The sequence below is a fragment of the Taudactylus pleione genome, unplaced genomic scaffold, assembly GCF_031769625.1.
Source record: "Taudactylus pleione unplaced genomic scaffold, aTauple2 ptg000256l, whole genome shotgun sequence".
NCBI lineage: Eukaryota > Metazoa > Chordata > Amphibia > Anura > Myobatrachidae > Taudactylus > Taudactylus pleione.
The window spans coordinates 24,386,058-24,414,019 of record NW_028284658.1 but is presented as its reverse complement, the minus strand read 5'-3'; the positions used below and the strand labels follow the sequence as shown (position 1 = coordinate 24,414,019).

General features: G+C 40.9%; 1 protein-coding gene across 1 annotated transcript in view; it reads left to right on the top strand.

Moving 5' to 3' along the window:
- The window catches only part of WNK4 (WNK lysine deficient protein kinase 4), a 261,150-nt gene extending 234,623 nt beyond the window's left edge, over window positions 1-26,527 (top strand). The window contains exons 16-21 of the mRNA XM_088480754.1: window positions 14,222-14,303; window positions 17,426-18,089; window positions 19,952-20,154; window positions 21,394-21,488; window positions 22,973-23,032; window positions 24,992-26,527. Of these exons, the coding sequence (XP_088336880.1) occupies window positions 14,222-14,303; window positions 17,426-18,089; window positions 19,952-20,154; window positions 21,394-21,488; window positions 22,973-23,032; window positions 24,992-24,994 (1,107 nt within the window). The 3' untranslated portion in view covers window positions 24,995-26,527. The remainder of the gene's footprint in view (window positions 1-14,221; window positions 14,304-17,425; window positions 18,090-19,951; window positions 20,155-21,393; window positions 21,489-22,972; window positions 23,033-24,991) is intronic.
- Window positions 26,528-27,962: the final 1,435 nt, after the last annotated feature.

The window sequence follows — 27,962 nt, the reverse complement described above, 5'->3', positions numbered from 1 at the left end:
GAAAATAGTTACTGAGAGTTTCAGATTTTACTTACAGCACTGAAGTCACTGCTAGACAAATATTGCAGCATCAATGGTATTCAGACGTCACATGTACAATTTGTAATGTGAAGATATCAAACAGGGTGCAAGGAGCAAATGTGTAGCCTGCTGTAAGAAATGCATTTGCAACCGATTAGACATTAGCTTTTTAGCAGTCCTAATGTTATGGTGCATACACACGTAAAGATTTTCCAACCATCCAACTAGTTGATTGGTTGGAATGAAAATCTGGTAAGGTATGAAAGCAAATGACAATCAGCAATTTGCTCCCAAATGCCAGAAAATGGACAAAAACTGTTGTTTGAATAAATTGTTTCGATCAAACATTTAATAAACTTGTCTGACGTCCATTTTCATCTGTTTTCTGGCATTTAGGAGCAAATTGCTGATCATCAGTTACTCCCATACGTTACCAGATTTTCATTCCAACCAATCAACTAGTTGGATGGTTGGACAGAAAATCTTTACATGTGTACCCAGCCTAAGACTAATGAAAGCTGATATCTGATTGGATGCAGAACAGCTTTATTCTTTGCACAATGTTATTAACTTAAATCCCCCAGGTTAATTAATCCCATAGCCTGTTATACTTGTGATTTCAGTCCAAAATTTAGTAATATCTTCTTTAATGTCTGCTGGTAGAATGGTACCATGGATTTAAAAAATATTCATCACATGGTGTTATAAACAGACATGTGTAAAGTGTAGCGTTCCCGCTAAGCTTCTTATGCAGGGCGCCGCGCCCATTTTTTTAAAGTTAAAATGCGCCTTGCCCCTTTACCAGCGCCCTGCTGGGATCGCCGTGCTGACAGGCTGCATGCGCATAGCATCTATTCAAACTGTGGTAGCCCAGCTTCTCCGTGATTGCTGTGCACGCCCCCTACAGTGATGAAAAGGGGGCGTGTCTCAAGGGCGCACATCCTTTTCTAGTGCCCACGCCCCTTTTTCGGGCGTGCACAGCAAAATGCCCGTATCTGAGAGCCGCTCTGCCCCCTGGTCACCATAGAAGAAACACTAAAGTGTAATTAACATTAAAATTATGTTTGTATGGTATCCTCAGTGATATGTCATTGGCATCAAGTAGAATGGGCCTTTAAGGCCCAGAAACTAAAGGTTCCATCACATCCCAAAGGTGTAATGTTGTATTGAGGTCTGGTGAATGTGGAGGGGATTGGAATACACTCAGTACATTGATGTGTGCATTGTGACATGGTAAATTATGGTAAGAAGTAGCCGTAAGAATGGAACGTAATGTGGTCTTCTGCTGTTGTAGCACATACAGGTCAAGGTCATACTTGGCAGCTCTCCGGCTGGGAGGCTCTCAAAAATCAGACGATGCTCCTAGCTGCCCGGAAGAGTAGGCAAGTCTCCACAATTCCCTCTAGCCGCCCGCACCCCACCGCCTGATGCTCCCGCCCTCACCCCCACTTACAGAGCACAAGTGGGCGGTTGGGAGGGACTGAAAATGCCATTTTCGCTGAATCGCATCATCGTAGCCTCGTCCGTTATACAATGCCTGTTTTTCCAGAGGAGGGGGAAGCAAAGTCGGCAAGCATGTTCAAGGTTAAGGACCTGATTTTAAGGCAGGAGTAAAGCAAAAAAGAGCAAGTAACTGTGCGCCTGGACAAACCATATTGCAATGCTAGGGGTGCATATACATTTATTTGTATTTTATTGAATTTTTTTGTATGTAGGGTAAATACTGGCTGCTTTTGCATGTAGCCCACAAATGCTGGGCAGCTTTATGTTTACACTGCAATTTAGATTTGCATTTGGACACACCCCTCTCAAATATAAAACTATTTGCAAATTTGCAGTTGCAGTGCAACATGGTTTTACCATACCTACCAACTGTCCCACATTCAGTGGGACAGTCCCGTTTTTATGGGGCTGTCCTGCTGTCCCACCCGCAAGCCGCAGTGTCCCTCGCTGGGGGGGGGTTGGGGGAAGCACACAACGCTGTGTATGCAGAGCGAGAATAGATGCTGTGCGCATGCGCACAGCATCTGTTCACAGCAAGAAGGGAAGCCCGGGGGCAGCCCAGCATCTCAGAGATGCTGGGCACGCCCCATTAGTGATGTAAATGGGGTGTGTCGGTAGGCCACGCCCCTTTATGTGCAAGCCACTACCCCTTTTCGGGAGCACTTGCACCGAAGGAGCGCAGATGTACCGGGTGACAGTAATCAAATGTTGGGAGGTATGGTTTTACCAAGATGCAGTTACTTGCTCTTTTTCTGCTTTACTCCCACCTCAGAATCAGGCCCTAAATGTGCTGTGCATTCAGAGATGATTTTGTACATACCACTGTTGTAACGCATGGTTATTTCAGTTACTGTCACCTTTTTATAAGCTTGAACCAGTCTGGCTTTTTCTCCTCTGACCTCTCTCATTAACAACACATTTTCACCGTCAGAAGTGACACTGGCTATTTTTTTTGTTTTGTGCACTATTCTCTGTACATGGGAGAGTATGTTGTGTGTGAAAATCCAACATTATTCCACAATCAAAGTCACATAGATCACTTTTATTTCTAATTTAAGTGATTGGTCTGAACAACAATTGAGCCTCTTGATTATACATGACTACTCTACCAGAATACCAGGAATTTAGCTGGGACCAATTGTAGAGGGTACAAGAGAATTTGGTAGATGGCCCCTGCTTATTTCCCTTGCTGAGCCAATGACAATAATGTGCTTAGGGATACTCTCTGATTTTGCCATTTAATATACTTGATGTGTATCAGCATTTAAATAGCTGTTTTTTTCAAGCCCATTCATCATACAGTATGTACTGAATATAAAAATTACTTGTTTATTCTTGCTGAACTGGATGTCATGGTGACAGTCGTTTCACATTTTGAATTAAGTAACTTCTCATTTTACGTTTATTTTTACTTTTTTGACAATTTCATGAATAAAACCTAGAATTGAGTTGTTTCTGACCTTTGTTTTGCATTGAGAATAAAAGAAGAGGCAAAAAATAACCATATATTAAGTCTTCGTATTGCTATGTTGAATAATATACAATAACTAATTGTGATTGACATCTGGGCAGATTTGATTTGCAGAAATGCACTGTGTGGATTGGTTGATTCATACACAGGGGCAGGGCCAATACTCTCACAGCTTATATCTGTATCAGAGCACATTAGGACAATGGTTCTCAACTCAAGTCCTCAACAGCTCATGTTTTGTGGATTTCTTTAGTCCTGCACAGGTGAGTTAAGGGGCTCATACATCAATGATCAATCTGGCCAGTTCTGTGTTTGCCGGTAATTTTGTAAAATATTGTAAAAAAGAAACACAGTGGAAATCCACAATTCGACGATTCTGACCCACAAATGATTGGACTCGAATCCAGGATTTCCAACATGTTGGATTTTGCAGATCTTCAGAGAATCGGGGACCGAGGTAATTGATGTATGGTTCCTTAAATTTATTTTGCTGGGTCGGTAATTATTCAACCTGTTTCTACAGTCTGAAATCCTAAAAACATGATATGTTGGTGATACTTGAGGGTTCAGGTTGAGAACCACTGCATTAGGATATTGGGCCTGATTTAGAGGTGGATGCAGTTGAGAGATTGGATGATAGGAGCAATAATAGGAAAACTGCACATGTGCAGCCAGAAGAAATCCTTATTGCACATGGGTGAAAACAGTGTGATGGTGTCATGGGGGTGTGTCATCATGCAGCTGCGAACTCATTTACAACAACACAGCCACAGTGCTCATATCTTAAGAAAGTTAGTCAGACAGGGGCTGCTCAAGGAGTCAATGTTCTGACCGATGGTGTGTACATGGTAGAGAAATCAGATCCACCAGTGCACTTGCGCTTTGCTCACTTATGCAAAGTAGGTGTTGCAGTGCTTGTGAAGTCCATCACATGGCAGCGCACAAGGGGAATGCTTAAACTCCCATGTCCCTATTATGACACTTGAGAGCCCGTGAGAAATCGCAGCCACGCATGATCTGCGTGCACCTCTGCATCAGGCTCATTTCCTAAAGCTGCTAAATATACTGTATCTGTTCATTCAGGCTAATCTCTTGAACCACTGGACAGATTTTGATTGGGCTTTCACTATTCTATACAGCATTGGTCGAGGAAGGTTTAGGTGTATGAATCATGGTGTATGAATCATTCACCTGTGTCAAAAGGGAGCTCAGCAGTGACGATTATAGTGAAGCAAGTCACATAAAGAAAATCTTGCACCAAGCTGCTGTATAGGAGCTGTCCTGGGTGCTGAAGCAGCAAGAGAGCATCTGAAACTAAGGGTGCCCATCCACTAGCAGACCTCAAAAGGACTGTACGATTACGACATTGTAATCGTGCAGTAATTTGTCAGTCTGTGATGAGCAGTCGTTCAGTGTAGGCAAATCAATAATCTAGAAAACATGGTCAACCAGACGTTATCATCAAGTTGTCCATCATGTTTGCCCGATGATAGATGTCTAAACGACCAGCGGGAGTGCACATCGCTGGTCATTTTAGACATTTTTTCAAACGATTTGCAAACGATTTGTGAACGATTGAAAGATATCGTTATCGTTCAATTGCTCAACTTAATCGTCTAGTGCAGGGGTCTTCAACCTTGGCCCTCCAGCTGCTGTGGAACTACACATCCCATCATGCACTGCCATAGTTTTAGCATGCTGTTGTATCAAAAAGGTGGCAGTGCATGCTGGGATGTGTAGTTCCACAGCAGCTGGAGGGCCAAGGTTGAAGACCCCTGGTCTAGTGTATGGGCACCTTAAGGCTTGGAATGAAACAAGTCACAGAAGAAAATTGTTCTGTTGTGTGAGTTATTGACTGCAGGGCCGAGGGCTGCACTCTGATTGGCTCTCTGAGACAGTGAAAGCCAATCAGAGATAGCAATGTGCACTGTTGCTTAGGAGCAGCCTAGAGAGGGGAGGGAGTCAGGTACTGGACAGGGTCACATCTGTGGCAGACAGAGTGAGAGACAGCCTCCAACTAACCCATGAAGATGCCCTGATGCAGACAAAGTAGCCAGAAAGGAGCCAGGGGTGGCATAGCCATTAGGAATTAAAAAACAACCAACCAAATATCGGAACACCATCAAATGATTTCCATTTGATAGTTGCAAACATAGGACCACCACCATGGAACAAAAACTTTGATGGTTAGTAACCATTGAATTCCGATGTTCATCCCTACGCTGAACCTGCAAGCGGGACTCCGACCATCTCTTCTCCACTGGGAATTGCTCCCTCTTCAGTGTGATATTCCCGCACAGCCACACGCCCTTGGTGAGCAAGAGGCACCTCCCATGGAAATCAGCGCTGTTCTCGTACAAAGGCACCGTGGCAAGGAAGCTCAAAAGGGAGCCCAGAAAATACAGGGTACATTGTGCAAAGAGGACATTGCTCATCGGCAGCTGGGGAGGGGTCGCATGGAGGAAGCAGAAATATGCACAGGTGCCCCAGGGACATGCTGTTGGTAATGCTTATGGTAGCTGCAATACAAATCTCTCATCCATAATCCTCCTGCCCTTCCCAGCACATCCCAGTGGCCAGGCTCCAGCCAGCTGAAGGGCAGCAACAGTGGGGGTTGTGGTGACACTGATGAGATGCATGGGGCAGGAGTGAGATGCAGGGGACTGTGGTGACATGGCGTAGGTTGTTATGAGATGCAGAGGGATTAGACTAAATGAAATTGCTCCCGTGCGAAGCCAGGGTGGGTCACTAGTATATTCTGTAGATATACATATTTATATATCTAGAGTCTGGGTATGAGCAAAGCTAGGGAGTTTTGCTTGCCGCCTTTTCACTTGCTTTCTTTTGATTATGGACCTGGCAATACCGCCAATGGTGTGATACTCCACCCCTCAACTCCTTAATAATCACAAATATTCATTGCCACTTAAACACTTTACCAAACTGTTGCATTAAGAAAACAAATACATGGATTATGGGGAAGAGAAGATAAGTAACTCTGTACAGAGTGGTGTACTCCGCAAGCAAACATGGCCCCATCAGAGGAGCTATAGTAGGTAACGTTCTTTAACATTATATAAAACTTTTTTAGATATTCAGAATAATTACACATTAGATTTAATTGGACAAAAACAAAGGTAGTATAGAAATAAGGCACTTTACCAACGTTATGGAAAGGTTTTTGATATTTTTTATTTGTTTTAGAAAATATGTGGAAATTGTGTTATTTTTAATAGATGTTAATTACTTATTTTGATGTATTTGCCTGTTCTATGGGCTTCAACATTTTTACCAACATAGTACTATGTGTTATGGGAAATGAGCACTAATAATCAATGATTATTATAGCAGCATATTAAGAGATGTTATATGTCTTAAATTTGTGCATAAATTGATAACACATGGCTTTTTCATTAGATATTGGGTGTGACTGAGTTTAGTGACTTTCAGCAGAATAAGCTTGATTAAACAGATATTCCCGTGACTTGTTAACCACACAGTGGACAGATCTGTAGATCACACACCCTGAAATATCTTTTGTGAACTCATGTGTGGGAGAAACTGTGACTTAATACTACTTTAAGAATATGTTGATTATCTGTATACTTGAATGTGTTTCATCATGTACACCGAAGTTACAACCCTAAGGTAGCTGACTTAGGCCTGATTCAGAGGCGCTCGCTATTTGCAAGCGCTCACTCTGAATCAGGGCGGGACGTTTTTTTTTTTACCGGCCTCCAGGCCGCTTGCTAAGCTGTGGGTGACCACCCACACCTTTAGCGGGCGGCCTGGCAATGATCGCGATTATCGCTACCATCGGGCTTGCGACGAGACCCTTGTGGTAGGGTCTCGTCCACCGCAAGCCCCAGTGAACTTCCTGCTCTAATAGAGCAGGAAGTTCACTACTGACACTATTAGTAGGGCCGCCCACAAACAGTAGGCGTTCCTTCAGGAACGCCTCCGTTTGTACAGCCACCCCCCTGCGCTCCTACAAAATGGGGCGAGCTGTCAATCACAATCAACAGCCGCCCCGTCTGCGCTATGCGCTCGCGAGCAGGTCTGAATCAGGCCCTTATTTAGTATAAATTTCTGTATTACTAAAACTGAGCAATTATAGGGGGAGATTACATTTTACTACTGCAATGGTCGGCTGTGCACATTTCAGTGTAATATGGTACACCAAAATTGCTAATTTTTCTGTGCACCTCTTATGGAGTTGGAGAAAAAATTAGTGATGTTACGCGCCATGAAGTGCCTTCGCCTGAATATTCCGGAGGCACTGCATGCCATCGCTTAGAATTTAATCTCCCCTGCATTGCTAGTTTCAGTAAGTTGCTAGTAACATACCTGTTCTAGAATTCTTTCTAAAGCCGCCCATACACGGTGCGATATGCACCATGCGACGCGACCTGCGATCTGACATATCGGGCGGTCCCCACACTCGGAGCGATCCGCTGCCCAACCACCTGATATGCTGTCACCCCCCTCCCCCATCCGCATGGCACTGCATGGGATCGTACATCGCATCCCCAGATCAAGTGAACATGCAGTAAGATCTGGAGGTGCGATGTGCGACCCCACGGGAGCGTGCACTGTCCGATATCATGCCCATATACGATATAGCGGCATTATCGTACCATTCCGTCGGATCGGCTGCTATATCGCACCGTGTATGGGCACCTTAAGCTTGTGCTCTACTCTATGTGCCTTGCTGTCAGTGTCTTGGAAAAAAAACTCTGCAGGAAGTAGTGCCTATGTGTGGTACAGTCACTAGTTGGAGGTGGTATATAAAGAACAGGTATTCAACATGAACCTTAAGTAAAATGTTGTTAGGAGGTAAAAATATATCAAATTATTATAAAGCAACTATACAGAAATCATACTGGATCCTAAGCCAGGGCTCCAATGAGACTTGTGGCCCTAGTCAAATACTTGTCCATATTTGTAGGTGCCCATTCCTCTGCCTCACCCTTAGCCGCTATTCCCAATGTTCTAAATTTAGCTCTGCCTCTTCACATGTACAAGAGCTCCAAGCAACTGCTGCTTTAATGCCTGTAAACAATGAACAATGTGCCAACATGTAAGGTATACGGTGGTTATGTTGATTAACAAACATCAACTGAAGTGCCATTGATTGAAATGATAAAATGTGTAGGAAAACATTATTGAAGAGCCAGAGATCTTTCTCAGGATCATCAGAGTGTGCAAATGGGTCTTCAGAGTACTGTGTATGTAAGATGATTCTACACAGCAGTCACCTTGCTTTACTAAATGCCAGGTACCAATGTATAAACTTCTCAGCAAACATTTCGCTCAATTTGTAATAATCTTTAAGGTGCAGGTTCTAACTATTTATCTTTTTTAGTTGAGTCTTTGACTTGAATTTATTGAAATTTCATTATACAGTACACCGTATAGGCGGTCATCATTTCACATATAGCTTAACAGGATAGGATATAAAAAAAGGGGGAAAAACGGGCGCTAAAGTGTATAATGGTATGTACACAGTGAGTGATAAAAATGACGATTTGAACGATAATGATATGGTTCATATGGTTATCGTTCATTTTTTGGTCCCTACCAACTCACCTACGACCATCGATGCGCGGCGATATCATCCATCGGCGTGCACGCAGGCCAACTTGCTCGATATTGAGCAGGTTACTATAGGGACCCGCGATCATTGATCGCAGGTCGCTGTAGTCGTGGGTGACACGGTGGTGTGCTGGATGATCAATATCGATCATCCAGCACACCAGGAGGGTGCAGGATGATCAGACAGCGATATCGTTATCGCTGTCTGATCGCTATGTGTGTATGCACCATAAGTGTCCAACCTTAGTAGAAAGAGTAAACCTTTGACTTGCTGCTCACCTCCAGAATAAATGAGGGTGCTGTAACGCTCATGCAAAAAGACAAAGAAGGAAAGAATTGGAGAGAGCGCAGGACAGATGTATAATATTTAGTATGTAGCCATAGAAATATACAATCACAGTATTTAAAAAATAAACAATAAAATAAAATATCAGAAATATAAATATGCAGAAAACATTATTCTAAAAGAACAATTGAATAACAGACATAAAGGATTTTTTCATATATATCAATGATCCTGTTAAAAAGTCCAAAATGTACTCAGACAACAGTGTTCAAAATAGGCAACCTAATAACCTTGAAGCACAGCAGTAACTTTCAATGTCAAGCTGCCATCCGTGTTAGTATGCAATAAGTAGCCATAAACCCAGGCGCTTAAAGAGTTTTGAAAAATACCTACAATCTCAATGCGGCTGTATGAGGAAGTCACCCTCATATATATAGAAAGATAATTTACGAAAAAGGCAGTCACAGAGAAAGGAGGTAATAGTTAATACACTCAAATCAGTTTGTCCATAGAAATATATACTCATTTATTTCTAAAACATCACATTAATAATAACATTGAAAAAAAACAATAAATAAATATGTATCAATAATAATTGGACATGTAACATAAAAAATCCCTGGATATGGCCCAATGTAAAGAAATCTTCTTTCTCCAAATGGTAAATGCAATTGCAGTCTTAATAGCAAAGTCACTGAATAGTATAATAGGTAGAAAGAGTTCTTGCAAAAAGGTAGTGTTACCTGCGAACTCCTGTCCCTTGTTGTGAAGATGTTGGCAAAGTTCAGTGAGTAGAGAAACCTTTTGCCTGTAGTTGATGCGCTCAACTCGACCAGCGGGGAGCGCCCGATGACAGAGGCTGTCCTTTAGATTCCTGGGATCACAGGTGAGGCGGTGGACAGGCCCGGCTCCGTGCCGCTTTGCAGCTCCAGCTGCAGGAGTTACCGATAAAGGAACTTGATGTCACGCCCGAGGCCGTGTCAGTCGTCCTGCCTTGTGGGCTGTTAGGCAGTGGGATGGTAAGTGTAAGTCTGTTCCTCCGGTGAGGTCTTACAGACGAGCACGTTACCAGGGAGCTCGTTACCAGGGAGAGAGTAGATGTACCCCTGGGAGATGAAAAAAGATGTCCATGAGACGTCGAAACGCGTAGGTGCTATATACGCTAAAGCTATCCAGTGGACACGGCTCACTCCTACTCCTGTCTGTAACTGAAAGACTCTGGCTGTCTGCCCGCAGCGTCCGCCCACTTCATCTCCCAGGGGTACATCTACTCTCTCCCTGGTAACGAGCCATTGCTTGTCTGTAAGACCTCACCGGAGCAACAGGCTTACACTTACCATCGCAGACTTACACTTACCAGTGCTGCTTATAACAACTTAACAAGGCAAGGGTATGAACTAGCTCCTCCCGCTCAGAGCCGGGCAATGCCAGGCAATTAAATCAGTTCCTGACTGGGCAGCCATGGACATAAATGACATTTAAATTCAGGCGGATCGGCAATCTGGCTAATGGGTGGTCCGTTTGAAGTCTAGACCACCCATTAGACAGGTCGCCGATCTGCCTAAATTTAAATGTAATTTATGTCCACAGCCACTTAGAACACCCCTAAGTTTCGCCCTGCCAGGCATGTCCATGACACTGCTGCACTGGCTGCCTCAGCCTGCCTGTCACAGGCGCAATGAGTGCAGCTGTACATTGTGCTCAGACAGTAAGCAGTGGGGAGGATGTCTCTCCAGCACAGCGCCACCCGCAAAGCTTACTCCACAGACTGCATTGCGTAGGCCCTGCTTGACATGTAGTAAAAAGTCACTAGGATTTAGTAATTGGGGCATTAGACACCTCAGCGACGTCACTTTTATAATCAACATAATATATGCAAATATTTAATACACCCATAGCCTTTTATTTTGGAAAAACAACTTAATTTACCTTAAATTTTCATGCAAGGGCATCAGACATCTATGGCACTGGAGATACTGCGACAGTTAGCTACATAACTCCCTTTGTATGCCATACATACTAGCCCTGACTTCCTATAAATAACATGCAATATAAACGTAAATCAATGTTTTGCAAACTTTTGGAGAAGTCTTAATCTATGCCTGAGAAGTCTCACTTCAATTGGTGTGTACTAGAGGATTCCTTATGTGTAGATCACTTAGAGCAAAATATGTATGGACAATCGAAGATCCTGCATCAATATTGTGCATTAATGACAACCGAATATTGTTGGGGATACATTGCCATGTTGTAATGCACACAGAAGACCTTACTTCACAGAATGCAGCAGAAGATGCCAGGAGACTGACACAGTTGCCCAGCTCTTCTCACTGAGCAGGCTGCATTCAGAATTAAAGGGTGTCACCAGTGGGGAAGTAAAGTATGTGAGTGTGGGCATTATGAGTGGGGATGGGGAGAAGGAAACCTTCTGGGGGTTCCAAAACACCCCCACACCACTGATCAGAGTGTTCACTCCTATTAAATAAGATCACCGGCAAAATCAAGGTAAAATCATAGATGTGTCTGATATATCAGGCTTGTGGAATCAGTCCTAATATCGGGCCACAAACATCTTGCACAAGCCATAGGTTGGTGCAAGAATCTATGGTGAACGGGATCATGCACTAATGGTGGAGTGTTCAGCACCAGTAGAGTTGCAATGCCCACGGGCATTGAAAGTGGGAATCTCAGAGCTTGCACTGTGCCCACTAGTACACAAGGGGAAGGCTGAAACTAGCATTTGCATATTACCATCGCTGCGACTATACAGAAAATTACAACTGTGGCTTCCACAGCATCCAACTCTGAACCAGACCCTATATGTTGTAAGTGTATATGAGAAAAAAGTAATAAACATTGTGCATAATCACAAGTATAGTGTAACCCATAGCAAAGATTAATATAATCACAAGTATAGTGTAACCCATAGCAAACATTAATATAATCACAAATATAGTGTAACCCATAGCAAACATTAATATAATCACAAATATAGTGTAACCCATAGCAAAGATTAATATAATCACAAATATAGTGTAACCCATAGCAAACATTAATATAATCACAAGTATAGTGTAACCCATAGCAAAGATTAATATAATCACAAATATAGTGTAACCCATAGCAAACATTAATATAATCACAAATATAGTGTAACCCATAGCAAACATTAATATAATCACAAGTATAGTGTAACCCATAGCAAAGATTAATATAATCACAAATATAGTGTAACCCATAGCAAACATTAATATAATCACAAATATAGTGTAACCCATAGCAAACATTAATATAATCACAAGTATAGTGTAACCCATAGCAAACATTAATATAATCACAAGTATAGTGTAACCCATAGCAAACATTAATATAATCACAAGTATAGTGTAACCCATAGCAAACATTAATATAATCACAAGTATAGTGTAACCCATAGCAAACATTAATATAATCACAAATATAGTGTAACCCATAGCAAACATTAATATAATCACAAGTATAGTGTAACCCATAGCAAACATTAATATAATCACAAGTATAGTGTAACCCATAGCAAACATTAATATAATCACAAATATAGTGTAACCCATAGCAAACATTAATATAATCACAAATATAGTGTAACCCATAGCAAACATTAATATAATCACAAATATAGTGTAACCCATAGCAAACATTAATATAATCACAAATATAGTGTAACCCATAGCAAACATTAATATAATCACAAGTATAGTGTAACCCATAGCAAACATTAATATAATCACAAATATAGTGTAACCCATAGCAAACATTAATATAATCACAAATATAGTGTAACCCATAGCAAACATTAATATAATCACAAATATAGTGTAACCCATAGCAAACATTAATATAATCACAAATATAGTGTAACCCATAGCAAACATTAATATAATCACAAATATAGTGTAACCCATAGCAAACATTAATATAATCACAAATATAGTGTAACCCATAGCAAACATTAATAAATTCACTTTAATTTGCTAAACTTGTGTTACACTTCTGGCTAATATCTGATGATTGCTATAGCGTATTCTACCAGAGGGTGATCCTATTAGTTTTTTGGGGCCATAACGGAAATCATCCTAAGGACCCCTTTTTGAAAATATAAAATATAGCCTATAGGTTTCAAGGTGGCTTTGGCTAACGGGGTCAAGCTCTGAAAAGCTAAGCTTTGGATCTTGTTAATTAGGATGTTCTGAAGCCTTATTTAGCCTAATAGAAGAGAGATCTCTGATATCTCCTACTCTAGACTTTTCTTACATATCTCCGACACCTAAATCATGCGGAAAATGCAGTTTCTGCATGATCTTGAGGTAAAAGGTAAATAGGCCCTATAATGTGATTTTAATGCATATATGATACATATAGGATGTGTATTATGATTGGAGTACAACTAGCATGAAGCTGCACATTTTAATGGCATATGTTGTATACTGTTTTGCTAAAAAAAAAAAAAAAAAAAACACGTTCAAACAGGATTACGAAAATAGCTGCCATTCAGAACCAACCTATCACACATTCTTCTGATCTCATGGAATTACTGACAGTTAAGCTTCTTGGTCAATGTCATTTTTACCAATATAATATCAAAATGATGAACCTTTGATTTAAATTAATATTGCTCAAAATATGGCTCAGAAAAACTTAAAACAAATATCAAAAAAGAAAAAAGTATTTTGTAATGCTCGGACTGCAAAACATCTGTAAAATCAGTAAAACGTGATTAATTTTGCAATATTGCAACAATTAAGTCGAAGGACACCTATGACATGTTTGTGACACCTAGTGGTCAAATTGGAAAATGACAAACATGGTATTCACATAAAGACCACATATTAAAAGTGGAATGACATTCCAGGATAAAAGCTAATGCATACATGTGTTGTGGACTCCTGAACAGTTTATAAGAAATTAAAGGAAAATAAAAGTAACTAGTTAGATCACTGAGACATTTTGCCAATGTCTCTGTCTTTGTGAAATGAGAGGATGCAGTCAGTATTCTCATGAGTATTGTCTCAGCTCACAAAATGGCACTTTATATTTCCAGGAAGGACATATTAGGTAGCTAAAGCAGAAATAACATGATGCTATGATATAGAAAGCAATGAGGTTTTGACAGCATTTCACCTTATATGGGTTAAGTACAAAATAATAACATCTTCTAAATAGTTATTGAAGAAAGGAGTTTTCAGTCTAACTCACGGTTCATTCTTCAATTACCGCTGGCCTCGCTATAGTTCTACCATACAATTTTCTTGCCATTATTTAAGCTTTACAGGAGTGTATTGCTAATGGCATTGTCTTTATTTTTCAAGGTACAACCCATCATTCTTCATTGTGAACCACCTTCACCTGCAGATCTGCCAAGTCCTTTGCCATCAAGTGCCTCTTCTAGTGGTAAGTTTCATGTAATCTCTGTCTATATATTTCTTACTGTCATTAGTTTTATTTGTGGATATTCTATAAGACAGTAGTTGGATCCTATGAAAACAGATGTCCAATATATCTGACATACAGGGGTCTATTTACTAAGCAGTGTTAGGATAGGAGACAGAGTGGAAAGTGATAAGAAAGTGAAAAGGGGCCAGCCAATCAGCTCCCAGCTGTCATCTCAAAGGCTGTGTTTGAAAAATGACAGTTGGAAGCTGATTGGCTGGCACCTTATCACTTTATTATCACTTTTCACTCTGACTCCTAACACTTAGTAAATAGATCCCTAAATATGATTGTGGGCTGTTGTTCAGGTGGAACACAAATTGAAGGTTGAGGTTTATAGTGAGTTGCATACTAAGGGGTCTATATATTAACGGTCCAACTCACGGTAGATATTTTAATTTTTAATAAAAATATCCCGGCTATGTGCTACTGGGACTCAGGTTGCGGTAACCGCGAGGTATATCCCCGGCATTTAGAACTTTCACAGAAATGAAAGACTTCCCCAGGGGAAGCTGACACTGCACATCCGCACAGCGTCAGCTTCCGGGGGCTGCTGAGGAGAGATTGAAAGATCTCCCTCCTGCCCTGGAGACCCCATAGACAACCAGTAGTTTACACCATCTGATGGTGTAAACTACCGGTGCTAAACTCCGAAAAGCTTTGCATTTTGGAGTTTAGTTCATAGGGGTCAGATCGTAGTCCCCATTAATAATATAGTGGGTACTGCGATCTGAAGTTCTAATTAGCACTTTGCCGGAGATTTCTGTGAAATATCCTGCATTGCGCTATTAGTACATAGGATCGATACATAAAATTATGCAGAAACTGCTGTTTCTGCATAATTTTATGTAAAAATCAGCTTGATACATATGCCCCTAGGTCTGTAAGTCACGACAATCGCATGAAGTATTTTAAATGGGGATCATGTTGTCACCTGGCTATGAGAGGTAACAAGGGAGGATGGTAGGAATACAGCGTTTCCAGATCAGCCATGTAAATGGGATGTAGTTTCAGTCTCGGCTGTCGGGATGCCGGCACTGGAATCCCGACACCAGTTAGAATCCTGGCGCTGGCATTCTAACGTTAAGTAGTCGGGTTTGGGGGGAGGGTTAGGGTTAGGCACTAGGGGGAGGGTAAGGCACTAGGAGGGGTGGGTTAGGTTTAGACTGCGGAGGGGCTTAGGTTTAGGCACTATGGAGTAAGGGATAGGTTTAGGCTGTGGGGAGGGAGGGTTAGGGTTAGGATACTTACCGACCTGTGTCGGTATCCTAACCCTGTGGGGATTCTGCCAACCGGGATCCCGGGCGCCGGATTCCCGTATCCAACCCATGTAAATCTCCATATGCCTACAGCACAATTAGATCACATTCATGCTGGGTGCTTGCAGTTTTCAGTATAAAGGAGGATAGGGCTTTGTTCGTGATGTGTGAGAAAAAAAATCTACTTAGAATGTATCTGTCAGCCACTGTACACACAACTACACATTACACAGCTAATTTAAGGTAAAAACTTAACATATGTTTTCACTTACAGCAATATAGTTTGTCTTATATGTATTAATTAACAGCTATTTATATGGCACCAGCATATGGGAACAAAACAATAGTAAAAAAACACTGGGTTATAGCAGACATGCTCGCATGCTTACAGCAGGGAAATAAATGGTTTAGCCAGATTGCATAGGTTCTTAGTGCCTGATTCAGAGCTGAACGGTCTGACCAGAGTGCTCGCTCTGAATCAGGGCCCTCCTACCTTTTTTTGGAGCGTCCTCATGGACACTCGCATAGCTGTGGGTTACCACCCACAGCTATAGAGAGCGTCCATGATGATGGTCGCGATGGTCTTGACCATCGCGACCATCGGGCTTGCGACGGAGACCCTGCGGTAGGGTCTCGCTGCCACAAGCCCTGGAGTGATTTTGGCTCTATCAGAGCCAAAATCACTCCCACGGACATCACTAGTGATGTCAGTGGGGCCGGCCCCAGACGGTAGGTGTTCCCATGGGAACGCCTCCATCTGTCAGGCACGCCCCCGGCACGCCCACCAAAGGGGGCGTGCTGTCAATCAACATCGACAGCACGCCCCCTTTGGTGCGAGACCCGGAGCGATGGAGCTCCCTCCGTCGTGCGCATGCGCAGTGGGGGAACATCGACCCGCTTGCGAGCGCACTGCCGCTCACGAGCGGGTCTGAATGACCCCCTTAGTTGTCTATATGACCCAGTCACACAGTAATGTTGGCCTTGAGTCAGTAGGTTGAGCGTAGAAAGAGAATATACATTATGTAAAGTTATGTGTGGACTGTGTAGAAAGAACATTGAACAGAGCCAATCAGAGTCCAATTAAAAACTTATGGGCCCCTAGGCAAGTTACTGGTTTTGGCCCCCTTCCATTTAAAAAAAAAAAAAAAAACCCCACATTAAACAAGATTGGGTGACCCAGGCCCCTCATTGTTCACTGGTTGCCTTCATGAATGATCCGGCTTTGGACCTTAAAGAATTCCAAGGGATATACCAAACTGTAGACGATCATATAATTATGAGATAATCAAGGTTGTAATCAAAACAGAGCATGAGGGCGTTCCCAGGGTAGACCAGATTTAAGGCCATTGCAGCATTGGCGCACTCACAATGCTAGATATACCTGTAGCCAATCTGAGCTTTCACAACACAACGTAAAATAAGTCAACTGCAACAAAATGAGCTATATCACATTTATGAAATAATCCTCTAATTAAATGCAGTTTATACCTAATTGGCACCTGGTTATTTCCATTTAGTTTCTGCATCTAGTTTGATAAATAATGTGTCTACTTATGGGTGTGGGCTATTCTTAGGTGTTCCGTCTGTGAATAGTGTGCACTGTAAAATATATATATTCTGACTTTTATCATTATTAAATTTACCATCAAAATAGAAACCACTAATTTAGACTCGTCATTTGGTAAATTCCCCACATTCGCTGAATGATGTTAAGTTGCCCACATGTGCTGCCTGATGATTACTTAATTTTCACAATTAAATAATGTTCCAAAGAAAGCATAACTATATTAAACATTCACCTTGTTTCCATTTTTGTCAACTTAGATACACAACCGAAAGTTGTAGGGAGATTTCAAGTTACAGCTGCAAAGGATCTTGCTGACAGTAATACATCATGGTCTTTAAACAGCAGCCCTGAGGTATCCCACAGGTCAGACACCACCCCTGAGCTGTATGAAACGGCCTCCTCCGATACAGACATTAGCACAGATGAGGGTACAGAGGGGAATTTCTCAGAACCTGAGAGACTTACACCAAGCGTGAACACAACAGACTGGGATAATAACAGACAACTCAGCTGCTCAGAAACTGAGGACTACAGCCAAGGAGGGAATGGAAACCATGTTGATGGCGTAACTGCTATGGACAAAAAAGTAGATATACCTGATATCTCTGCTTGTATCCTGAACAATAACACTATAGCTGAAAATGGCTGCCAAGACAACTCCAACAATGTCCAAAATCAAAATGGCAGTGTTATGAATGGGGAAAATGCTGTGGACATCACTAGAGTATCAGGAGCTTCTGATGTGAAGGATGTAGACTACAGATCTTCAAGTGGGGAAGAAAACGTGGAGAAGACACCCCAGCAGATTTCCACAGTTCAGGTCTGGCTGCACTACACCAGGGGGATCACCTATCTCAGCAGCGATGAAACAGAGAGTGAAGATGAGGAAATATTTGAGGAGCTTCAACAGCTTAGGCAAAAGTAATTTACCTAATAAAGTAAATCTTAATTTTGCCATGTTTGACAAAATATATTGCATCAGGTTTGGTTTCTCTGTAGCATAAGTTCAGTGTTCTTCTCAGATACCAGACATAGGAGTCTATGTACTAAGCCTCAAAGAGAGAAAAAGTATCAACCAATCAGCTCCAGTTACTTTACAGGCTGCGTTTGAAAATGACAGTTAGGAGCTGATTGGTTGGTACTTTTTCTCCATCCACTTTATCTCTCTCCAAGGCTGAGGGGTCTATTTACTAAGTACCAGCCAATCAGCTCCTAACTGCCATGTCACAGGCTGCGTTTGAAAAATGACAGGAACTGGTTGGTTGGTACTTTATCTCCGTTCATTTTTGTCTCCAGTATATAGACCCCTTAGTGTGTATTATTGTAACAGGCAAAGGAAGCAATAAGCTACACTGTTGAATAAGTATAGATTGTGAAAGTTTTTATTACTAGTGATATTTTGCTTTGTTTTTATGTGAAGTGGATGGTAATCATCATAATTTATTTGTAAGGCTCCACAAAGCTCTTTAGTGCTAGACAGTCTGAGTTACAAATCATACAAAAATCAGCACAAGTACATGAGAGGTTGACAAAGGAGGTACACTCACAAACTGAGAGTTGAGAGGACACTTTGTGAGAGCTTACAGCTCTCCACTGTCCTGATTTTGGTGGGTCAATCCCTAATTGCAGACCACAAAAAACAAGTGGGGCTTAAGATGGCCATACACTGCACAATAATCATGCAAACCAGCACACCGAACAACTGGCTTGAACGATTACCGTTTAGTGTATAGAACTGAACGATAATTGTTCACTACCTGAAAATGACTGAAAAATCGTCTGGATTGTTTGGTTCATTTATTAAACTAGTCCGATCACCACCATACATCGTGCAGTGTATGGAGGTGCACTGATTAGACTATTTTTGCAGTCTATGGCCAGCTATACATGAATATAGACAATGTTTTTTTCTCAAGTGCTCTTTCTTTGGTCTGGGTGGACTGGGGTAGAGCTTAGTTTGCATGTCTCAGAATTGGAAGGTATGTTTCAGACTAGAAGGAGAGGGCAACGCTGAGACAATAGAAGCTAGTGGGAACCAGAAAGGACACGGAACTAGAACATGCAGAGGGAAAAGTATCAGGTGGGGGTAGACCATAGCGAAGAGGTGGATTTTGATGGTGCGTTTGATTGATTGAAGGTTGGGGTAGAGTCTGGTTAGGCAGTGTAAGGAGCTATATAAATGGGTTGCACGGGAGAAGTTGTGATGGTGTATAAAGGCATTAATTATATATAGCATGAGGTGAAGCTGCTATGGGTTCTGCTGCTGGGTCGGGTATGTTTTTGACAAAGTAAAATCTTTCTATAGGGCCCACATAATTCCTAGTTATGCATCTGTGGGAAGAGAGGAGACAATGCACAGGTCACAGGCAGGTGACAAGGAGAGGGAATGTATCTTTAGACAATGTCAGATGCATGAAGGGGAGGAGTTGATGATGGATGTAAAAATCAGAGTAGTTTGAACTGCAGATAATGGGAAGTGATTTGTATATTATGTGGCATTTTCCTAGTAATTGTTTATGTAATTACCATTTTTTAAGAATATAATCATGTTTAATTCTGTTGCTATTACTGGCTGCGGACTCATTTAAGCTTTGACAATATATGCAATATGGAGTTTTAATTCATAGGGATACAAAATGTACCTGTTCATACAGGATTTTATATCTCATAAGCCAACCACAGGGTACCAGTTATTAGTCATGGTATAGTTAACACCTATGGTATTTTTATGTTTATTACATTTTGACTGTAATAATTGGCATCCTTACTGTTTTCCTCTATAGACACATGTCTGAAGTGCAGGTGTTACAAGCATTGCAGAAGAAAGAGATTGAGGAGTTGTATTATAAGATGGGGAAAGTGCCTCCGCCAGGGATAGTGTCTCCAGCAGCCATGCTGTCCAGCCGTCAGAGGCGCCTATCCAAGGGCAGCTTCAACCCATCCAGAAGGAACAGCTTGCAGAGATTAGAGCTTCTACCAGCAACTGGTAAGCACCCTAAGAGCATGCTCACAAGGAGATAAGACCCACACTAGCCCTAGTTATAGGAATTGATCTAAGTATCACATATAGGGCCATATACAATTAGCCGCGAAAAGCCGAAATCGGCGAAAAAGTTTTGCCTATTGCCACTTTTCACCTGTTTGTCTTCTCTCCAAATTCAATTCTGGGACCAATTCGCCTAAGCGGAAACTCAATGCACTGAAACAGGCGGAAAAGTTTCTCCATTGAATGGCAGATGGAAAAAAGTGCAAAATATATTTTGGGTTGCAAATGTGGGGAATTGATTCAGAACCCTCTGGATAACAACCCCCCCCCCCCGCCCCCACCCCAAAAGAACAAATTAAAAAAATAACCTTCGAAAAACACCCAAAAAAAAGACGTGTCATTTTCGGGAAGGAAATTAAGTAAGTGGGGGGACAAGGATGAAAAGTACCGAAATTAGGTTTGTTGGGGGGCTGTATGAATGGGGCAGGTGTTTTAGGATTGCAGGTGCATGCAGCAGGTGTATATTTCACATTTTTTAAAAGTGCACATTAGAGACACAAAAATATGCTAGCACCCATTTTTAAGTACCCCAAATTTGACTGGACTATTTATTTTCCACAAAAAATACTGTTTTCTATCATTCTTCACCACTTTTAGAAATATGCTTCTAGAAAGCTGTTAACACAACTTAAGGACACAAAGTACATTTATTAGGGCTAATAGTACACATCTGTAATCATTCCCAGTGTCAGTGCATCTTATTTCTGGGTACATACTGATTCCCCCAATCTATTCAGTACTTTCCGCCTGTTATGCATTTGCGCCTATTCTGCAATTGAATATGGCGAATCGCGGGGACATGCATGTCGCAAATTTGCGTCTCAAACAGGCGAATGCGACGAAAAGTAAAATAGCCGAAAAAGTTTCCGACTTTTCACATCTAATTGAATATGGGCCATAGATTCCAGTGGACATCTCCATTAATATATAGCGAAACAGAAACAGATAGCCAAGATGGTGATCTTCTGGTCGTGTATTTTACTGAACTCTGCTACACACACCATATTAATGTTGTCCTGCTGTAAGTAGTCAGGGCCTATTCCTTGAGTACAATTGGACAGTCGCATGCTTTAGGTTTTTCTTACTATTGTGGCAAATACTAATCAATAAAAAACATCTGATTTATTTTAATGTCTACTCACATTTCTGTAAAGTGAATTCTTACATTTCATTTGATAGGAATTAGGAAGAATTCACTTGGAGGGAGCAGTACGGGCTCACAGGAACAGCGTCAAAACAAAGGGGTCACATTTTCAGGAGATGTCACTAGAATGGTGAGTAGAGAATGCACTGACTGACTGGTAGTATAACATAATTAGACGTGCATTATCCATTGTATCTTGTTGATCTCAATAGCAAGAACACATTTGGGTTAAGCTTCTTTAGGCATATTGCGAGGACACCTATAGGGATATAATTATGCAATTCACTCCCATTATTTTACTGTGAAAAGGACCAAGCTGCAGAAAAATATCAATGTATATGAGTAAATAAAATTCTGCATAGAAAGACCCATTTCTATGACCAAAGACGCACATAATAATTAGGACACAGTGATACAGTGTAATGACGTAATTATTTATCTAGGTGGTGCCACTGTGTCATACACTTTATTTTTGTGACACAAGGAAGGAGCCATTTTGTGGGATGGACCAAAGTACTATGTGCGCCTGGACCCCATGCATCACTTCTAGTACATAGATAAGCCGCACTCACATATTGGTTCAGCATCAACATCCATTGTGTCTCCACTGTGTGTAGGTGATAGATACATTTTAACAAAAAATGAATTTTGAAGAGCATATCTCTCAGACACAAGGGGTACACTGTTATAATAGAACTAATATTTCAAATCTCTAGAATACATCTAAAGTGTAATTTACCTTTATGCAATACTTTATCTTCATGAACCACAGTGAAAGTTCTGGCTCTTCGGAGAAATAATGAGACAATTTTAGTCAGTTACAGAATTGTAACTGGTTTTAAGATATTTAAAAAAAAATAATCAAGAATGCGCTAATGAACAAATTTCCTGGACTGCACCAATATTTTAGGAAATTTGTCCATTAGTGCAGTGGTTCTTTTTGTCCACATATTTTTTGATTAGAAGCCACCAGCAGTGATTTTGCCCATCACACTGACTAAAAATAATTTTATTTGTTACTGGATGGACCACCAACCCGAGGCACCCCAGGGTGCCACGGCACACAGTTTGGGAACCACTGCATTAGTGCATTCTTCCTTTTTTTATTTCTTGTTTATGTGTGATTTGCAAGTTGTCCCTTTTTTCACTAGTGCTGGGTGTTTTTTCCGTTATTTTTTCTTGGTTTTAGGATACAACGTGGATGACAAATTATTACCTAAACATACAACCTTGTAGGATGTGGACAGTAAATGCTCTGGATGAAAAATATGCGCAGTAACCCTTTTACACATACTACACACATCTACAAAATACAGATTATAGACTCAGTGGTATATTTCCGAACAGGAGGGTTGTTAAAGCAGCCGATCGTCAATGGCTTTGACTGACAGTTTTAAACACCAACAGGAATCATGGCCTGATTCAGCATTGATTCCTGTTATTGTTTTAAAATTATCAATCAAAGTTGCAGATGATCGCTGGATTTGACAAACTGCCCGTTAGTAAATATACTCCTCAATCTCATGTTGTCATGTAAATGTAAAATTGCGGTTAGTCACGACTGTACGGTGAGATGGTGAAATATTCATTGAAATATATTTTCTTCTGCCTCAGATAACTACAGGAGGATTTCACAATGAAGCATGTGACCAGGATGATAAAGGAAAAGTAAAGGTAATCTTAAGGTTAAATAAACTACAACTTTCCAGTTTACATTATGAGAAACAGGTTTTTAAAACTTGTAATAGCCCATTTCACATCAAGAGGAAAGCTCTCAAGACGATTAGAGTAAGAACCCTTGGGGTAAATGTATGAAGCAGTGAAAAGAGTGGAGAAGTGGATTAGTGGAGAAGTTGCCCATAGCAACCAATCAGCTTTGAGGTTGAATTTATCAAGTACATTCTATAAAATAGTAGGCAGTTGATTGGTTGCCATGGGTAACTTCTCCACTGATCCACTCTTTTCACTGCTTCATACATCTACCTCAATGGTTCTTATCATTTCTTGATGTGAAATGACTAATTACATGCTTCATACATCTGCCCCAGTGTCACCTAAAATAACTTAAGGTGCATACACACCAGGACGATATTGGCACGATTAAGGTAATTGGAACGATGAATCGTGTAAATCGCATAGTGTGTACGCACAATTGTGCGCTCCCGCTGGTCGTATGCGACGTCTTATGATTGTCTGTGCAGCACAGACAATCATAAGATAACGCATACGGTAAGGTGCCAATCGCACAGTGTGTACGGACAACCGGACGATCAGCCCACATTCAACAAATCGTCAAATCTTATGCGAAATTGGACAGTGTGTACGCTCAATTTAGGAAGTTCTGCCTTCAAGGGAAATTGGATAGGAAATCGGAACGATTACAAATCGTTCAGGTGTGTACCCTGCCTTAATGAGGAAACAGTGAAAACTGACCGTACACACTACACGATCCGGTGTACGATTGCACAGTATATCGTTCCATGCTACATTTAGCAGCATGACGTTGTTCATTGCATCATCCCATCTGCTGTGCAGCACAGCCGATGGGACGATGAGATGAACTACCAGTGTGCACGTGCGTTTGCATACATACTATACCATCCACACAATATATTGTAAGGCGGATCGCATAGTGTGTACCCAGGTCAAGGTTTACTGTGTAATATTATGTGAGTTCTTATGCTGCCTGAATAGGACAACACAGCAGAATACACCAGGGGAAGGCATAGCCGGATAGTTTAATCTGAACATCAGAACTCCACAATCTTTCTAACCAAGCCTAGCATAAGACACTGATAAAGTTTACTGACCACAGGAAACATAGAAAGCAAAACATATACATTGTAGACTGATATCACACACATTTATCAGTCCTTCTAAAGGAAGACAAGTGGGGGTGTTGCCCATAGCAACTAGATTAACGCTATTGTTTTTGATAGAATTTATAGGATAAATGATAGCTAGAATCTATAGGTTGCTATAGGCAACAACTTCACTTCTTCTCTTTAGAAGGATACATTTTCCCCTAAAATGTTGGAAGCAGCAGGTTTTTAGGGGGAAGGCTGAAGAAGTGGTACAGTGAGCCATCTGCAGCTTCGTCTTGCTGACTACTCAGGGCTATGAAAGCCTTATGCTCAGATACATTGTACATTATGCAGCTATAGGCATGGGTTAGGGCGATCCAGTAAATAGCATAGAAAGACTTTCCAATTGTGAGCGTAATAAGAACAGCCCTGAAGGAGCCTCTCCTTACTCTGAGTGACCATAACCTCCAAATGCTGTGGGGAGCAACTATTCAGCCTTCCTCACACCGATAATGCCTGAGGAGCAACTGTTCAGCCTTCCTCACACTGATAATAAGCGGTCTCCAGCTGGGTCTTGATATGAAGACATTTTAGGATAAAGCCTCTGGTTGTTCTTAGTCACATTATAGCACTGCAAGTAGTCTTCTGAAAATAAACATGGCACAGAATATCAGGTGTCATTTATTCCATGTATTTAATCGGCTGCCGTCGGAGCGTTATATAGAATAGTAATGCAGTTTGTGTAAAAGGCTAAATTCTGATATTGCCATTGTTACATATATAAAGCCTCCATTTCACTTTTGTTTTTTCTAATTATTTTTTTTTTTAGTAAAGCCTTCAAAGACAATTAACACTTGAAGATAATTAGAGAAAAAGAACAGACTACCTCAGTGGACCTCTGTTTCTGTGTTCCCTGAAACTATGACCTCAATGGACTTGTTCAGCAAAATAGATTTTGATTGCTGTGTGGAATTGTACCAAGAGCGAACTGTGCACCTTGCAGAACAAAGGAACAGACTCCTGGCCCGATAGACTCTATCCAACAAATGAGTGGCATGGACCATTGCTGCTTATTAAGATTTTCTGTTTGACAATGGAGGTCTTCATATTCTGTGTGTCACCTAGCTGTGTTTCTGTTTCCAAGAAGATATGGCAGAGTTCCTCAAGTCATTATTAGTCTGTAGTGAGAGGAGCCATTGAGAGGCATAGTGTTCACTGGACAATATACTAGAACAGCTTGTTGGCTTTGGTTAGATGTTCTCTCTGTTTAGACTGTGAGTTACATGACCATGCACTTTGGACTTCTTCAGAAAACAAAATCTGGAAAGTCACCCGCCAACACTTTTTTGCCATTTGGCTTTTTTGCTTGAAGCCATGGTTAACAATGAATGTGCATTATACTATAAAGCTATAGCAATACGACATGAGATTTAGTCCAAGTTGAATGTGGAAGGTGTGAGTGAGGTTGTTGTAGATAATATTCCATGAATGTGAAGTACAATTATGTTCAACTGTTGTCCTCATAACAGGCAGATTGTAGATCCTAAACAAAAGTTGCTCGCTTCAAACTTGGTCTTATGGGATGTTTATGAGTAACTAGCAGTAACTTAAATCAATGTTATGTATGTACGCTGCTTCAAGATCCATACCAAATATTGGAGAAGTCCTTGAAAATATGTTGCTTTGTGTAGCTATAGGACAGCAACACTGTATAATGTAATGTGAAATGATAGTGGATATATACATATAGAATTTTATATTGCCCTACATAGCTATTCCTTTTCATTGTATTCACACTGCGGAATAGAGAGCAGACAGGACATTGTATCAAAGTTGATTCTTCTTTATTTGGCACTAATATAGCAAAAGATGAAAGTGCTCATCAGGATTCAGCCTTTCCTCATTAGTATTACAGCAGTGCCTAGTGTTGTGTGACAGTGGACATGAAGTCATATGCCTCTGTGGGAGCTATGCACTATAGAAGGGCAGGAACCGATCAGGCCATTGCTTTTAATGTATTATACTAGATTCATCAGCGCCAACACCTTTGTGTTACTGAATATTTGCAATTTTAATACATAATCGTTGATGCCATCTGTAAGATCAGATTTTAACTCTTTTAATAAGTCAGATTTATTGTTTTTAAAATCTACAGTGTGTGCCTTCTGATACATTTGAACATAATAAAACAAAGAAACCAGGCAGTCCACTACTTTATTACAAAAACAAATATTATATATGACTCTTTAGAAAGATGTACTAAAGAGTACTAGCATATAGGATGCAGTGATAATCCAATCAAACAAAACTGTTCTATATATTGGATTAATTTAATATATGTTCAGTTAAAAGACACAACTACTTACAGAGGGAATGTTTTTATTTGTTTATTTACATTTATTATGAGCAGGTGCTGCCATATTGCTTATTCTGCACTAGTTGGGATACCCAGCATTGCCCAGGTTTAGGAATGGGCCTTGAAGTCCATCTGCAACCTTCACATTGTACTTGCATATAACCCCAATACATTGAACCTTGAAAGGATCCCACTGTTTGCTGAAATGGTTTTAAGCCTTGAAAAGGACCCATCTATCCTTTTGCAGGCTAAAATGTCAAAAGAACTAAACTTAGTTTGAATGTGGTATACTAAAGGGGAGAAACTTTGACAAGGAACACAGACGTCATTTACACCTGGATAACAATTACATTTAGGAGAAAAGGACAGTGCAGGCAAGCATTTTCTCTGACTATTTGGAATGGGGTATATCAGGAGCAGTGTGACTTACAGGGCAGAAATCGGTATACCTTCCCAAATCACTGATTTCAGAAATCACTGCAAATCAGAAATCATTGGAGTCCATGGCATATGAAAATGTGCTTGGAGGAAATTAGTAATTGTCAGTACAGGTGCAGTGTGACAGTTGATCCTCCGACTCACTGCTCTTCCGTTGGAGCTCTGCCTGCCCCCTACTGGTACATATCAGCCTGTGCCTTCAGATCAGCGCAGTTTTAGGCAATGGAAGACATCCTGTGCCAACTTGCTTAAACCAAAATTTCAATTCAGAGACTGCACAGCCAACTTAGTGGACACCATGTCTCTGAAAACTTAAAACATAGCCAAAAACTTAATCCTGGTCAAACTGCACCACCATGCCAAATTTGGTGGCGCTAGGTACAAAACTCTGGCCGTGCATATAAGAGACACACACACACACACTTTTTCGCTTATAATATAGATATGTTTGAGTGTATTTGTCACCTACACAGAGGAAACCATTTTGCAGACTGAACCAATATTCATGCACGTACAATCAATTTATTAGAAGCCACTGGCAACACCTTGCATACTCCAAGACTGATATTTATGAGTTATTGGTTCAGGCTACAACAAGGCTGCCTCTATGTAAAAGTGACAGTAGCTTTTTAAATAACATCCACATACTGTAATAGAAGTCACCTGCTAGAGCTAAACTGTCACACACAAAACAAAATCAGCGTTTCACTTAGTAAAACCTTTTGAACTCTACCAGACATGTGAGAACCAATGTTTTTATATGCAAAAACATCAAAGAAGACTATGACCTCACTCTTTTCTAATGTAATTATAGTTTATCATGCAGACAGCAGGAAAATGCCCTCAACATGATAAAGTGAGCTTTCTTCTCCCTGTCTCAATGCCTTTGCTGTGGCTATGCCTTATATTGGAAATATATCTTCTAAAGGGATTCCGAACTTTACCTTACCCTAGCACTGTCTTTTATTTAATCATTGTTTTTGCTAAATTGGTAATTGTTTAAAGT